We start from the raw sequence: 14,562 nt of genomic DNA, 5'->3' as shown, positions 1-14,562 counted from the left end.
TTTTTGCAGCCCACGACTACATATTTATAAAGTATCTAAGTGCGGCCTGCCCGGTGACATTGTTTATAAAGCAGGTATAAGGGACGCGGGGCCTTCCAAGAAAAAACTCTCATGTTGCATGTGTGCACAGGATGCAAGCTGCTATTTAGTTGCATGCAGGCAACTCCGTGGCGGCAAATGATCTCGTACCAAGCCATATTTGCACGTGAGTACATAAGAACATAAGAACGGCCGTACTGGGTCAGACCAAAGGTCCATCTAGCCAGTATCCTGTCTGCTGACAGTGGCCAGCACCAGGTGAGGGTGGACCGAAGACAACGATCAAGCAATTTGTCTCCTGCCATCTCTCTCCAGCCTCTGACACCATTTTATCCCTTGGCTAATAGCCTTTTATGACCTAACCTCCATGAAATTATCATGGTGCGCTCTGCCATTTTCTCTGTTATGTTCATCAGTTTGTAATTTTCGTTCATCATGGATTGTTGTGCTTTTTGTGCTATAAAAAGTCCTTCGCAATGTCACTATCAAAACCGGAAAGTAGCAAATCTATAAAAAGGAAGATTGAAGACTAGCGCTGTGTTTTCCAGCACAAATGGGAACTGTGTTATTTTTGTTGTCAACCAAAAGGCAAGATTATCTGCTTAATATGCAATCAAAATGATCAGTGTTCTAAAGGAGTATAACACCAAGCGGCATTATGAAACCCACTGAGAAAAGTACGATATATTAGAAGGGAAATTATGGCAAGATAAGTTACTGGAATTAAAGACAGCGTTGAATAGACAACAAACTGTTTACAAAAATTAACACAGACAGTGAAGCTGCAGTTAAAGCTAGTTGTGTTTTGTCAGAATTAATAGTGCAAAGTTCAAAATCATTCACTGAAGGTGAATTTATAAAAGAGTGCCTGGTGAAAACTGCTGAAATGTTATGTCCTGGAAATGTGAAAGCGTTCAAAGATCTCTCTTTGTCATGGAACACAGTTGGAGAGAGGATAAATGAAATGGCAAGTGATTTAAGTGAGCAATTAAAAGAGAAATCATCAACTTTTGAAGTGTTTTCTATTGCTCTCAATAAAAGTACAGATATTGATGGTATTGCACAGCTGACTGTCTTCTTGCATGCTTGTGACAGTGATTTCAATTTAACTGAAGAACTTTTGAACTCATACCTATGCATGACACTACAATTGGGCAAGACATTTTCAATTACGTGATTGTACTTTTGGAGAAATATAATTTAAGTTTGTCAAATTTGGTTTCCATAACAACCAATGGCACTCCTTTGATGACGGGAAAAAAAGCGGTTTTGTGGCTAGATTACAAGAACACCTACCACCAAGAAACATAACATTTAACCATATCTACTGCATAATCCATCAGGAAGTGCTATTCTCAAAGACTATAAACATGGAGATGTACTCAAAGTTGTGAAAAAAAGTATAAACTATCTGTGCACGTGGTTTGAACGAACATCAAATATTTGTCCATTTTTTGCAGTCGCACAAGTAATTATATGCTTCTGCAAAATCTCAAACTTACAAAATCTCAAATTTTCACATAAGCCTGTTCTATTTGATTAACCGCTGTCTAGACTTGTTTTGATTTCAACAAAACAAGTTATGTATCATATAAAAAATAAAATAAAAAGTATCTTAAAATTATATTTAAATTAAAAATAATTATATATGAGCAAATAACAATTTTACACCTCAGATTACTGTATTATATTCAAACAAGACCTGAACAAATATTATAAAATATACCTAAAACATAATCCATAATAATAAATAATTATGACTTTCCGATAGAAGTACATTTTCTTTGGTGGCCCGGAAAGCTATCAGTTTTCATTTGTGTGGTCCTCAGTAGTCTTTGAGTTTGACATGTCTGATCTAGGTCATCCCTGACAGGTGTCTGTCCAACCTGCTCTTAATTATCTCCAGTGATGGAGATTCCACAACCTCCCTAAGCAATTTATTCCAGTGTTTTAACCACCCAGTTAGGAAGTTTTTCCTAATGTCTAACCTAAATCCCCCTTGATGCAATTTAAGCCCATTGCTTCTTGTCCGATCCTCAGAGGCCAAGGAGAACAATTTTTCTCCCTCCTCCTTGTAACACCCTTTTAGACACTTGAAAATTGCTATCATATTCCCTCTCAGTCTTCTCTTTTTCAGACTTTTTCAGACTAAACAAAACCAATTCTTTCAGTCCTCCCTCATAAGTCATCTTTTCTAGACCTTCTCTGGATTCTCTCCAGTTCCTCCACATCTTTCTTGAAATGTGGGGCCCAAAACTGGACACAACACTCCAGTTGCGGCCTAATCAGCGCAGATCTAAATAGAGAATCTGAAAGTCCATAACCTTCTTCCTGACCGAAGGCCACAAGGTCCCCTCAGCTGCCTGGATCCTGAATGGAGCTCACCAACTCAGGCCATCCACAACACATCTCCTGGGGCTTAGCCCTCCACAGTGTACACTGGGCCAGGCTGAGTCCAAAGCAAGTTCCTGGGCCTCAACTGCAAAGCCCGAGCTAAATCCGATGCCCATTTATCTCCAGATGAGGACTGCCCCTTGCCCTGCATCTCAGAACGGACGTGAGCTTTCGAAATAACAAGCTTGCTATTCCGACATCCCTATAAACCACATTCCACAAGGATTAAGGGACATTTCGGAATAGCGCTCTGTTTCAAAATACACTTGAAATAAGCTACGCAATTTGCATAGCTTATTTCGAGCTATGAGTGCCGTGTAGACACACCCACGGTGAGAGACGGTCCCTGCTTCAAAGAGTTTCCAATCCAAAGAGACTAAGGATGTAAACGTGTAGTTGATTAACCGATTAACCGATAAGTAAAAGCTTACCGGTTAATGCTATAGACTACACGCATTCCCTTCTTCCCCCACCCCAACTTGCAAGTAAATTTTTTAGCAGGCTGGCCAGCAGCCCAGCTCAGTCCTGGGCTTGCAATGGGTCTGGGACCTACCCCCACTGTGGCTCTGCATTTAAAGCGTATTAGGAGCCGGGCAGGAAGCATCCCGGCTCAGTTCCAGCTCATGCTGGGTTTGGGAGCTCAGATCACCCCTAGACAGAGGCTGCTGCCACCCCGCGCCGCCGCCTCTTTATCAGAGGCAGCAGCACAGGGTGACAGACAGCCGGTCCACAAGGGGAGCTAGTTTTTAAACTGGCTCCCCTCACAGACCAGCTCCCACCTGACATCCCGCGCTGCTGCCTCTGATACAGTGGCAGCAGGACAGAGTGGCAGGGGTCTTCTCAGGAGCAGGGCCGGAATGCACTAGCTGGCTGCTGGCCCTGCCCCCTGGGACTATAGAATAGTCGACTAACTGTCAAGAATTCATGAGGTTACTCGACTCTTCAATTAACCGGTATTTAACCTCCCTAAAACAGACTAGTCTGATTCAGGGTGGGAGGGGAACAGAAGCACAAAGAAGAGACATAGTCCACCCAAGGGAACATATCAGGTCACCAGCAGAGCTAGGCCTAGATCTCACATTTCTTGATTTCCAGGCTACTGCTCTACCCACTAGACCACACTGTTTCTTTATGCTTAGTGTGGATCCCAAGAATTTTTTAAACGATGGAAAATCCATTCTCTCCCCACTCTCAAAAAGGGCTAGTACACTTTGGCTCCCGCACGTCAAAATAATTCACCTTCAGACCCAAAAGGCCCAAAACCAGGCCCAAAAGAATTCCACTCCCAACGTGAAAAAGCCAGAGGAAATTTTGCACTGCCAATGCACAGACAATGAGAACTAAGGCTACTGCTTGTATTCCAGCTCTAAGAGTGAGAATTTCCCACCAGCCTATTACCATGTGTAGGTAGGGATAAAATACAGGACTATGTAGCACTTTAAAGACTAACAAGATGGTTTATTAGATGATGAGCTTTCGTGAGCCAGACCCACTTCCTCAGATCAAATAGTGGAAGAAAATAGTCATATATGGTTGTGACTATTTTCTTCCTCTATTTGATCTGAGGAAGTGGGTCTGGCCCACGAAAGCTCATCATCTAATAAACCATCTTGTTAGTCTTTAAAGTGCTACATAGTCCTGTATTTTGTTTCAGCAACACCAGACTAACACGGCTACATTTCTATCACTATTCTAGGTAGGGATACATATTCCTGGAGGGCAGAGAGAAACACTAAGAGGTTTTAGCATAGCACTAACGCGGAGAATTATGCAATTAGAATGATTAAAAGTTGACAAAGCCCTAGGCGCAGATGAATTGCACCTCAGAATAATGGAGGAAGCAGCAAGAGAAACAGAGAAGTCTTACTCCAGGAATAGGGGAGCCTAGGAGAAGCGCTAAAATTATACTGTTTAGCCAAGGGAAAAGGAGCGGGATTTTCAACTCTTGATTGACATATGGGAGAGACTGCACTAGTAAGTTGTCACTGAGCAGCAGGACTGCAGCACTTCTCAGGGCCCTGAGTATCTCTCTGATGGATTGTCAACGTTGCAATTAAAAACCCACATCTGGCCCACGCCTGCTGACCTGGGCAAAGGGGCTGTTTGATTACAATGCAGGCCTGGCTCTGGGACCCTCCAACCACGCCGGTTCCTACTGCCCAGGCGCAAACATCAACGCCGTCATTAAACGGCATGAGCCGGAGCCCGGGTCAGCCGGCACAGGCCAGACACATGTGAGCATACCTCTACTGACAGGAAACAATTACAGCATGTGGACTAAGTGGCTGACGGATTTGGCCAGAGGGGACAGGGGCGGGAGGGACAGCCTTACTGGCAGGAACCAGTCCCACCCCCAGGCAGTGCGGTGAATGGGCGTGGCTAGTCCCCGCCCCCTCCCCTTTTGCCATGCCCCGCCCCCTGTCCCCCCCATCTCAGCTTCTAGCGCCCGGATGGCACGGTGGCTTCACTGCCAGCCCTGTCTGGACCATCCAGTCAGAGAGTGGGGAATCAGGGCAGGTTGAAAAGGGGGCAGAGGTTCTTGTGTATGAATGATCACAAAGCGATTAGCATCAGGTTCGTTTGCTCTTGAAGCTAAACCGGGGCAAGGAACTGGGGAGAAAACAACAATATAACCAAGTGAATCAACTCCAGATGGAGCCTGGATATTTGGCTGCAGGCAACCATGCAGAGGAACAGTGATAGATTTTTAAAAGACTTATCAAACTGGATCAGACCAGCGACCTATCTCAGTGTGTTTCCCGTCTCTGGCAACGGTCAGCCCCCGATACCAAAGCATGTGCTGAAACGCTTTTAAGGGACAAGTAATAGAAATTGGAGATGTTCTTCCAAATCCTCCCAGTGAGAGACTGGCTTATGCCCTGAAACAGGATGCTGAGCGACCCTCAGCCTTATTATCCTAACTAATGTGGACGTGCTCAACAGGTCCAACAATGGCTATTAGCCAGGATGGGCAGGGATGATGTCCCTTGCTTTGTTTGCCAGAAGCTGGGAATGGGTGACAGAGGTTGGATCCCTGTTCTGTTTGTTCCCTCTGGGGCACCTGGCATTGGCCACTGTCAGAAGACAGGACACTGGGCTAGATTGACCTTTGGTTTGCTCCAGAATGGCTGTTCTAATGTTATGTTTCAATATCCCCTTCTAATCCTCTCTTTTGATGGACCAATGAACTCCCTTGGCAGTGAGTTCCACAAGTTGTTAAGCACTGTGTTAAAGTACCACATCTTACCAGTTTTAAATCTGCTGCTTTTCAATGTCTTTGACTGGCCTCTTGTTATTATCTTAGGGTAAAGAGCAAACCGGGATAACAGTAATAGCCTAATTTGCCTTCTCTATGGCATTAAGCTTTGCAAAGACCATCACAAGAGAAACCAGAAAAGTAACCTGCAGCAGCTAGTGACTGTCACTAATATGCCAAGAGATCATTTGCAGAGCCAAATATATTGCCTCGAGACACAACTCCCCCGTGGATGTGTGGAAAGCACCAATCCATGTTATAACTACAGGCTGAACCTCTGTAATCCGGAACTCTCTGGAGCTGCAACATCCGTGATCCAGAATTATTTTAGTTAGACAGATGCCCATTTATCATGGGTGTGACCAAGTTTCCCACAGTCCCATAATGTTTGTTTATAGCCATCCACCCTGATTCTCAGTGTTCTGTGCTGTTATTTATCTAATTTACGCCTAAATGTCTCCTAAGAGCCCAGTAAGAAGCAGCAGTGCTGGTCATGCTGCTAGACAATATCAACCTCTCATGGTTCGGCAAATTCTCTAGTTCGGCACCGATCTAGGTCCCGAGGGTGCCAGACTAGAGAAGTTCAATCTGTATATCACACAATTCCATAGCTTGCCTATTACACAGATAGGTCCTCCCCACTCAGTGTTACATAGCTTGCTGTCCTTTGCAGGGTTACACACAAGATGCAAGAACAGGTAGATATTAGCAAGGTGCACACTGCATGCAGCTCAGCTTATCTTATGATATGAAGAGAGATTGTGGTCAGGGAGGGAAAACCTAAGGCTACGTCTAGACTGGCCCCTATTCCGAAATAGCCATGCTAATTTCCAACTTTGGAATAGGGAAATCTGCGGGGGATTTAAATATCCCCCGCGGGATTTAAATAAACATGGCCGCCGCTTTTTTTCCGGCTTGGGGAAAAGCCGGAAAAAAAGCATCTAGACTGGCGCGATCCTCTGGAATAAAGCCCTTTTCCGGAGGATCTCTTATTCCTAACTGAAAGTAGCATGGCTATTTCGGAATAGGGGCCAGTCTAGACGTAGCCTAAGTGATTTAGATACCCCAGGGTCTTAGCAAGTCAATAAAGCTAAGCAAACAAGGTCATCATTCTGTAGCAAACAGAAGAGGAAGAGACAACTACTATGCAGTGCACAGAATTCACAAGAGGGGGAACGGAAACAATAGACTTTCCAGAGCTATTTGCGTCCCTGTCAATGAAAATAACAAGAGGGTGGGGTCGTGAACTCTTCCCAAAGGAAAAAGCGAGTGCTATAGGAATTTGAAAACAATTTTTCTGCAAGGAAAAGTGGCTTATTATGGAAGATGCTATCAAGGGCAGCAACAGGTATAAATAGGCTCTTAGAAAACAAAGACATTGCAGCAAACATATAAAAGGAAAAAGTTACCAGGGTTTCAAACAAGTGAGCGGAGCTAGATGGCGCCAGACATTTTCTAGTGCATGCGCGCGCATGGTTGGCTCTTGGCAGTTCTGAGCTTACCCTTGAACAGCATGAGTGATGGCCAAACATTCTGGAGGGCCTTTGCTTCCCTGCATGTCAGTAGCTTCGAGCAGTATAGGGCCTATGACACTCAACCGAGTGGTTCTGATCTCCTCATGCAATCAACCTTCCTCTCTGGTCACTGGGGCTACATCTATACTACGGAGTTTTTCCGGGATACAAGGTCTCTCAGAAAAACTCTGCCGCATCTGCTCTTCCAAAATTTTTTTCGGAAAAGCAGACGCATTCTTTCAGGAACCCTTTAAACCTCGTTTCATGAGGAAAAGGGGCTCTTCTGAAAGAGGAGGGCTTTCCGAAATCTGGCCCAGTGTAGATGGGCCAAATTCTGGTAAAGCCTCTTCTGAAAAAAGAATCGGAAAAAGGTATGCAAAGTGAGGAGTGCAATTTATGTACCTTTTTCCGAAAAAGAAGTGTAATGTAGACATAGCCTGGGACAGATGTTCACAGCAAGAATGGGGGTGGAATCCATGCACTCAGCATGGGAGATGAGGGTAGTTTGAGAAGGAACCAGCTGGATGATAAAATAGGATGGGCTTAGGGGTGCTAAGGCAGGTGGCCACAAAGCCAGAACCCAGATCCTTCTGCTCCAGAAGCACAACCCACTTCTATTTGAGGTAGGAGGCAACACTGTTAGGTGAAGGGGCCAGTGTTCCCTGAAAGCTGTGCACTTGGGCGCCCACCCAGGAGAGATTCAAATGCTGCCCATCTGATTAGCAGTGCACCCACAGTTGGCAGCATGTGCTTCTACAGGTGGTGCACATCTGCACATGCCTTGGTGCATGTAACAAAATTTATTCTGCACATGGATGGAAAACAATTGCTTATGACAGAAAGTTGGGCCTTTCCAGGTCCATCCAGCAGAGGGCACATGCACACTAGCCAAGCCATTACAAGGATCCTTAGGTGAACAGGTAGAATGTCTGGCACCTTCTCCTCCTCCCCCGCCTGTCCCCCCTGGCCCAGTGTTCTCCATGCTGGGGACTGGCACCCTGACAGGCACAGCCCTCATCCCTGTTGCTATGAGTGCTGAAGGGTGCAACATCTGAGGAGAAGCTCACGCCTTGGTGTTCCCTGCTCTGTCAGAGCCCAGTCACGCTCTGCATGCAGCTGCGGTTCCCCCTCGCGGACTGGCACAGGAGCCAACCGACAGCTTGACAGCTGGCTGACCAAGTAAACAGGCGACTTCATACACAGGGACAGCCGCTGGCAGCAGACAGGCGCTTGCATGGAAGGAACCCGAGACGAGGAGGAGCCAAATTCAGAGCTGCTGCAAGCTCATGGAAACGCACCCAAACCAACAGCGAGGCTCAGAAGGGGAAGGTCCATGCTCACGGGTGGGGGAGGGCAGCCCAGCAGAAGCCAGCCAGGGGCTCCACAGCAAACAGCCTCCTCTTCTTCCCCACACTCATCTCCCCTCATACCCACAGGGGCCTCCCCACTGTAAATAATGGGGATGGGGTTCAGCACTATCTTCTGTGTGGTGTGTGGTGCCTTCTGCCAGTACTCCCGTCTCCCCCGAGTACGTACAGCGGGTCAGGCCAGGATTTTCCAGGTTAGGTGGGTCTCACTCCATCCGCTCTTGAAGGGGAGTCTACAAGCCACAAGCTCCCATGGTTTTAATGTCACAGGCAATGGGGAAATGATTCCAGGCCTAAGAGATCTCTCTGACCCCACTGACTCTCAGATGCCTGCCACAGGACCCCACAAACGCAGGCCCCACTGGGCTGATGTCACAAACGCCAGGGCAAGAGCCCCAACACCGTAAGGGAGCTGCAGAGAAGGGGCCGGGCTCATGTACAGTGTTTTGAAAACCGCTGCAGTATCACATCAGCCACAGGCATGAATTATAACAACAACAATACATCAAAGAAACCCTCCGGAATGAAAATAAACCATGATGTCGCTCTGCTACAGGTCCTTTCATCCAAGGATGTCTGGGTGCTTTGCAAACATGTATTAATTCATTAAGCCTCCAAACAGCCCTGGGAGGGGGAAGAACCATTTGGGTATCCGTTTCACTAGTTGGGGGGAAACAGCGACACAGCGCAAGTTCAGTACCTTGCCAGAGTTTACGAATACCAGCGTCAAAGCTCCCACATTGTTTACCTCTCCCTGCTAACTACAGCCTGTCTTGTCCACATTATGATTTAGTTAACGCATGCCTGCTAATGAGTTAAAGAAAACCCACCCCACTCATTCCTAGCACAGTCTGACCTCGGGAACTCTCCCGCTTTCATCAGGCGGCCTCTCCTGATGAAGCAAGAAAGAAGAATGAGTAGTTGAATGAGACAGGAGATCCCACTAAAAGTTTCTGCAAGTTCACGCACAGACCCTGAGAGCAAACCAGCTCTTGGCCACTTTGGAACTGCTGTAGGAAGGAATTTTCCTCCAGGGTAGATTGGCAGAGGCCCTGGAGGTTTTTCGCCTTCCTCTGTAGCATGGGGTACAGATCACAGCTGGAGGATTCTCTGCATCTTGGGGTCTTCAAAGTATTTGAAGGCTTCAATATCTGAGATATAGGTGAGAGGATTATTTTAGGAGGGGTGGGTGAGATTCTGTGGCCTGCACTGTGCAGGGGGTCAGACTAGATGATCATAATGGTCCCTTCTGACCTTAAAGTCTATGAGTCTATGAGGTCTGGAACTGCAAGTGGTGTTTTAAGAGACCCACGTTGAAATCTGCAGTGCTGGGATGGCTTCCGATTAGACAGCAAGCTTGTGGGGAACATCAGGTCCTGCCATTTGAATCAGAGATTATTTGGGGTTCTTTGTATCCACCCTTAAGATATGGGGGGGTCAAATGTCTCCTCCAGCGGAACCCCCATATCACTTAACGGAATGTAAAACCCTAACAAGCATCCTGTGAACATGCTAAAATAGGCATCGCTGGGCCTTTCTCAATAGATTGTCTAAATGTGAGGCAATTAGGGTTAAGACCATCTTCTCATCATCTACAGTTAAGCCTCATGCCTTGCTGTTAAGGTGTATGCTGTGTCAGCCAGTCTCCGATCTGACCTACCCCAGAGGACATCAGGAATAGCTTCACTGCAGCCCCGGGATCCCCATGGGAGTGAGCCCATAATCAGGCCCTGATTACACCGTAAAAGAGGCTCCGTAGAAAACAGCTGTATTTTTAATACTGCTGTGCCATCGGCCTGATGCTGAGGTGCCTTGTGCTCTGGGCTGTCATTTATTCACACCTGTGTGGACCTACCCAACCAGAACTCGTCACTCGTATGCACCGGCAACAGCATTTCCCAACACCTGTGCACAGGTAGAGCAGTCAGGAAGAAAACAATCAAGCTTCTTGCGGTTTCCCGTCATATTGTTTTCTTTAAACCTCCCCAAAATTGCACATTTTAATTTACACCCTCCCCCATCCTCACTTTTTTCCTCCTGTAGGAAAATAAGGGACAGAATCAGCCAGCCTTCCTGACATATATTAGTCTGCCATCTCTGAGCGTACCCATGGATTTGAACTGTTTCTGCTCATAGAGTGACAACCTTAGAGGTACGAACGCCAGAGTTTCAAACTGACCCATCAACCACATGCCTCGTTTGGAACCAAAAACATGCAACCAGGCAGTAGCATGTGCTCATGCTCACACACACGGAGTACAGGGCTGTGTCAAACCTAAACTAAAAAAAAAAAAAAAAAGAAAAAGGAAAGTTTAAAAAAAGATTTGACACAGCGAGGAGACTTTCTGTGCTTGTTAATTTAAGATGGTTGAAGGTCACATTTTTTCCCCTGCATCGTAAAATTTCAAAGCTATATTAAGTTAATGTTCAGCTGTAGACTTTTGAAAGAACTTAGTGTTTGGTTCAGCATATAGAACATTTCAGAGTTACGAACAACTTCTGTTCCCAAGGTGTTCGTAACTCTGAAGTTCCACGGAAGGAGACGCTGTTATGCAGAACTGAATGAGTTCCAAGAGGAGCCCAACAGACTTCCCTGATAGATCACACACCCCTCACCATCACCTCAGGGCCCCGCCCTAAACCTAACCCCACTTCAAATAACTCACAAAGGATTTGACGGAAAACCCTACGGAAAAAATCTTCCAAGACGTTCCTGGGCCAAGTTTTTATGTGGTATAAAATGTAAACGGCTGCACTGACTGATAGTGAAGTTACTCCTGATTTACACCACCATCACCGAGATCAGAGTGAGGCTAGTCTTCTCGTGTTAAAAATGGAGAGAAATAATTTTTTCAAGGCCTCTATCTGCATTCATAATGGCCTGACGTCCCAGCACCTGTTGACACAGGACTTGTTTTTCACTGCTAAAAAAAGAAGGGTTTTTTCTTCTTCTATACCATGGGTTAATTACGGAGCAGGAGCTACTCTGAGGCAAAAACAGAGTGAAGACAAGACACTTTACTTTTAGCCAGAGATTGAAGTCATTAAGCTCAAGACCTCTGCCTGGGGCAGACCTTCACTGCGCTTTTAACTCTGGATAGTTACTGTAAGGTAAGAAAATGAGTTTTTTTTTTTTTTTAAGCAATCAGGGAAATTTTATCCAATGGGCAGAGAATTCACTACAATGCATCCCCTTAACTTTCCCCCCTCCTTTCTCTCTCTGAATAGCAAGAAATATTCCACTCCTTTGCTACCCCACCCTTCCTCTCATTTACAACAAAGAGAAATTCCCCTTCCGACTATTTTTCTTTAAAAATAGTTCATGCCAGGAGTGCATTTTTAAACACACCTTTCAGATGAGACGGCCAACTAAGGTCTTGGTGGCTTGGGGCCATTAAAGGTCCTAATGGAAGTTTTCACAAGAGGCTGGATATGAAATCCAAAGTCCTGGGTTACTGTTGCTTCTCATCAAATTCCCCTGTACAGTGGTCCATTCCCACCAGTGTAGGTTGGAGTATGCAAACAGAGATCCTGTAGCTAGAACACTGCATGGGGAGTTAGAACTTTCCCTGGCTCTCCCCCTAACCTCAGGGGAGCTGTCTTCCCTGTTTGCCCTACTACCTTTTGTCTATCTTGTCCATTTTTCACAGTAAACTCTGCAAGGGCAAGGACTGTCTCTCAGGGCTTCTCTACATTTACAAGACTGCAGCTGCAGCGCTTCATGAAGACGCTACCAACCCCGAAAGGAGAGTGTCAGCAGCTACGACGACAGAAGCCCTCCCTGCTCCATAGTGCTGTCTACATCAGAGTTCAGTGGGTGTAATTATATCACTCAGGGGTGTGGATTTTCCACGCCCTTGAACAAGTTGGTAGGGTAGACCAGGGCTGTGTTCGTACCGCACCTAACACAGCGGGGCCCGGCTGTTGGTTGGCACGGGCGCAGGTACTGTAACAGAAGTCAAAATAACAACTCCAGCCCAGTCAGTGGGGTGGTACCAGCGTGACACTAGCACTGGTGTACGATCCACATCCCAAGCAGCACTCTTTATGTCCTGCTCTCAGCTGCTGGGTGCTGCTAAACAGCTGCCCCGTTCCACCCCAGAGACACCTGCATTTCAGCCAGGGGTGAATGGATTCTTGTAGCAATTCCTGAATGACGGCGGAAAGTGCTTTCTGGGATGGAGAGCGGCAGAGAGACGCCAAGTGTTACTAGGCAGACAGGGTCCCCTGTCTGGGGCCTTTCCACTTCAAACTCAGCAAAAGCAGGAGTGGCTTCCAAGTGCCCAGCACACGCCAATAGGGTCTGCGGCGTGGGGGAGCCATTGGTCTCCGTGTCCCTCCATTGCCACTTGCTTTGCTCCCAGGGATGAGATCCTGGTTTTACTCTGCCCTGCCCCGGGGCCCATGCTGCCCATTCGCTGCTCAGTGTCAACACAAGCTCCTCTCTCCCCTAGGCAGCTGGGGGGTTCAGAGGCTCGCCAGCTGTGGGGGCTCACATGCGATGAGTTGCTGGGTCTCAGCCGGGTGCGCCTCTGCAGTGGAGGGGAGAGTGGGAGAAGCGAGCCCTGCAGAGAAGAGGTCCCCGAGGAAGGCGCAGGGCAAGAGGCCGGCACTTACCTCTGCAGCAGCAGACCAGGACGAGCAGCAGGAACAGGCGACGCATGGTGCCTCCCCGGATCGCCGAGCGGTGGTTGCCTTTCCCCCCAGCCCGGGCCCGGGCAGGGGACTGGCTCTCCGCGATGCACCACCAGGACAGGCGCCCGCCGCCCGCGGAGCCGGGGCGCTGTTTTGCTGCGCTGCTCTCCGCTCCTGCGCCTCGCCGGGGCCCGCGATCTCGGCTCCCCCCTTTGCACGGGGCTTGGGGGCTCCCCTGCGCCTGGCGCTCCGGCTCGGCTCGGCTCGGCTCTCCTGCCCCGCGGCTCTGCGGCTCCCCCTGCCGGGTTCCAGGCGCGCTCTGCAGCTGCCTTTGTTCAACGCTGCCGCTGCGGCCGCTGCCTCAGTTAGCCCTGCCGGGTTCCAGCCTGGGCACCGCTCGCTACTCCCGTGCGGCTGAGCCCGGAGAGAGCGATTGGTCCGCTTCGCCCATCCCTGCTTCCTGACTGGCTGCCCCCTAGGGCGGCCCTGATTGGCCACAGCAACGGCCTGTCCACTGCAAGTCCCACCCTCCCACTTGCAAGTTTGGGGGCTGGTCTGTTCTCCCCTCTCCCTCCCCACCTTCAGTCTGCAAGGGTGCAGTGAGAGGCCCCAGGAAGCATGCAGGAGGCACAAGGCAATTATTCCTAACAACCCCCCCTACTTGCCTCACACACACACAGTGCTCCCTTGGGTGTGGAGCTTTCCCTGGGAATGGCATAGAAGCCACAGGAGGATTAGGAGGCTGGAGTTGGTTCCACAGGCCACAGCTGAAACTGGATGAAAAACTTACCTTTTACACAGGTCACCACTGGAGACTGAATGATACCAACACCAGGACTTTGCCTGCTAGTTCCTTGAGGCAGGAACTTTTAGTGCTATGTGTGTGCAATAGGGGCCCTGTGACCGGCTCCTAGGTGCTACTGCAATAGAAATAAATAAAGAATAACATGCACTCTCCCATCCGCAAAGCAGCATCTTCACCAAAGCACTGCAGCTGCTCTACACAAAGACGGGAAAGGAGCAGTACTAATTCTCCTCGGACATTACTTCTCAGTGCGGAGTAACTGAATGTTGAGGACTGAGTGCTTTTCCTCAGCCATTTGGGGAGCAAATAAAATATTTATACGTTTTAAAATGGGAGTACGTTTTCATTTGACTCTTTGTCCTCAGACTCTCTAGAAAAATAGCACTTCTGGGTGAAGACCAAGCATGGAGAGCGCATGGCGAATGTGCAGAAGTTTGAGGGGTTTTAAATGAGGGCAGATAACAGAACTTGGTGTGAATCCTAAACATCTAGGAGTTCTGTTGTCGGATAGTCTCAGTGGGGTTAGCCGTGGGAATCTGTAACTTTAAAAAC

At 47.8% G+C, this 14,562-nt stretch overlaps 1 protein-coding gene across 2 annotated transcripts in view; it reads right to left on the bottom strand.

Annotated features, from left to right (window-relative positions):
- PODXL (podocalyxin like) overlaps nucleotides 1-13,614 on the bottom strand; it is an 89,258-nt gene extending 75,644 nt beyond the window's left edge. Inside the window, exon 1 of one of the 2 annotated variants that reach the window (XM_006120348.3) lies at nucleotides 13,188-13,614. In XM_006120348.3, coding sequence (XP_006120410.3) covers nucleotides 13,188-13,233 — 46 coding nt within the window. In that variant the 5' untranslated portion in view covers nucleotides 13,234-13,614. The remainder of the gene's footprint in view (nucleotides 1-13,187) is intronic. The other variant, XM_006120347.3, reaches the window with a different exon arrangement.
- Between the last annotated feature and the right edge of the window lie 948 nt (nucleotides 13,615-14,562).

The sequence above is a fragment of the Pelodiscus sinensis genome, chromosome 1 (assembly GCF_052426305.1).
Source record: "Pelodiscus sinensis isolate ZL-2025 chromosome 1, ASM5242630v1, whole genome shotgun sequence".
NCBI lineage: Eukaryota > Metazoa > Chordata > Testudines > Trionychidae > Pelodiscus > Pelodiscus sinensis.
The sequence above is the reverse complement of the archived record's forward strand: the minus strand, read 5'-3'. Positions and strand labels throughout refer to the sequence as shown.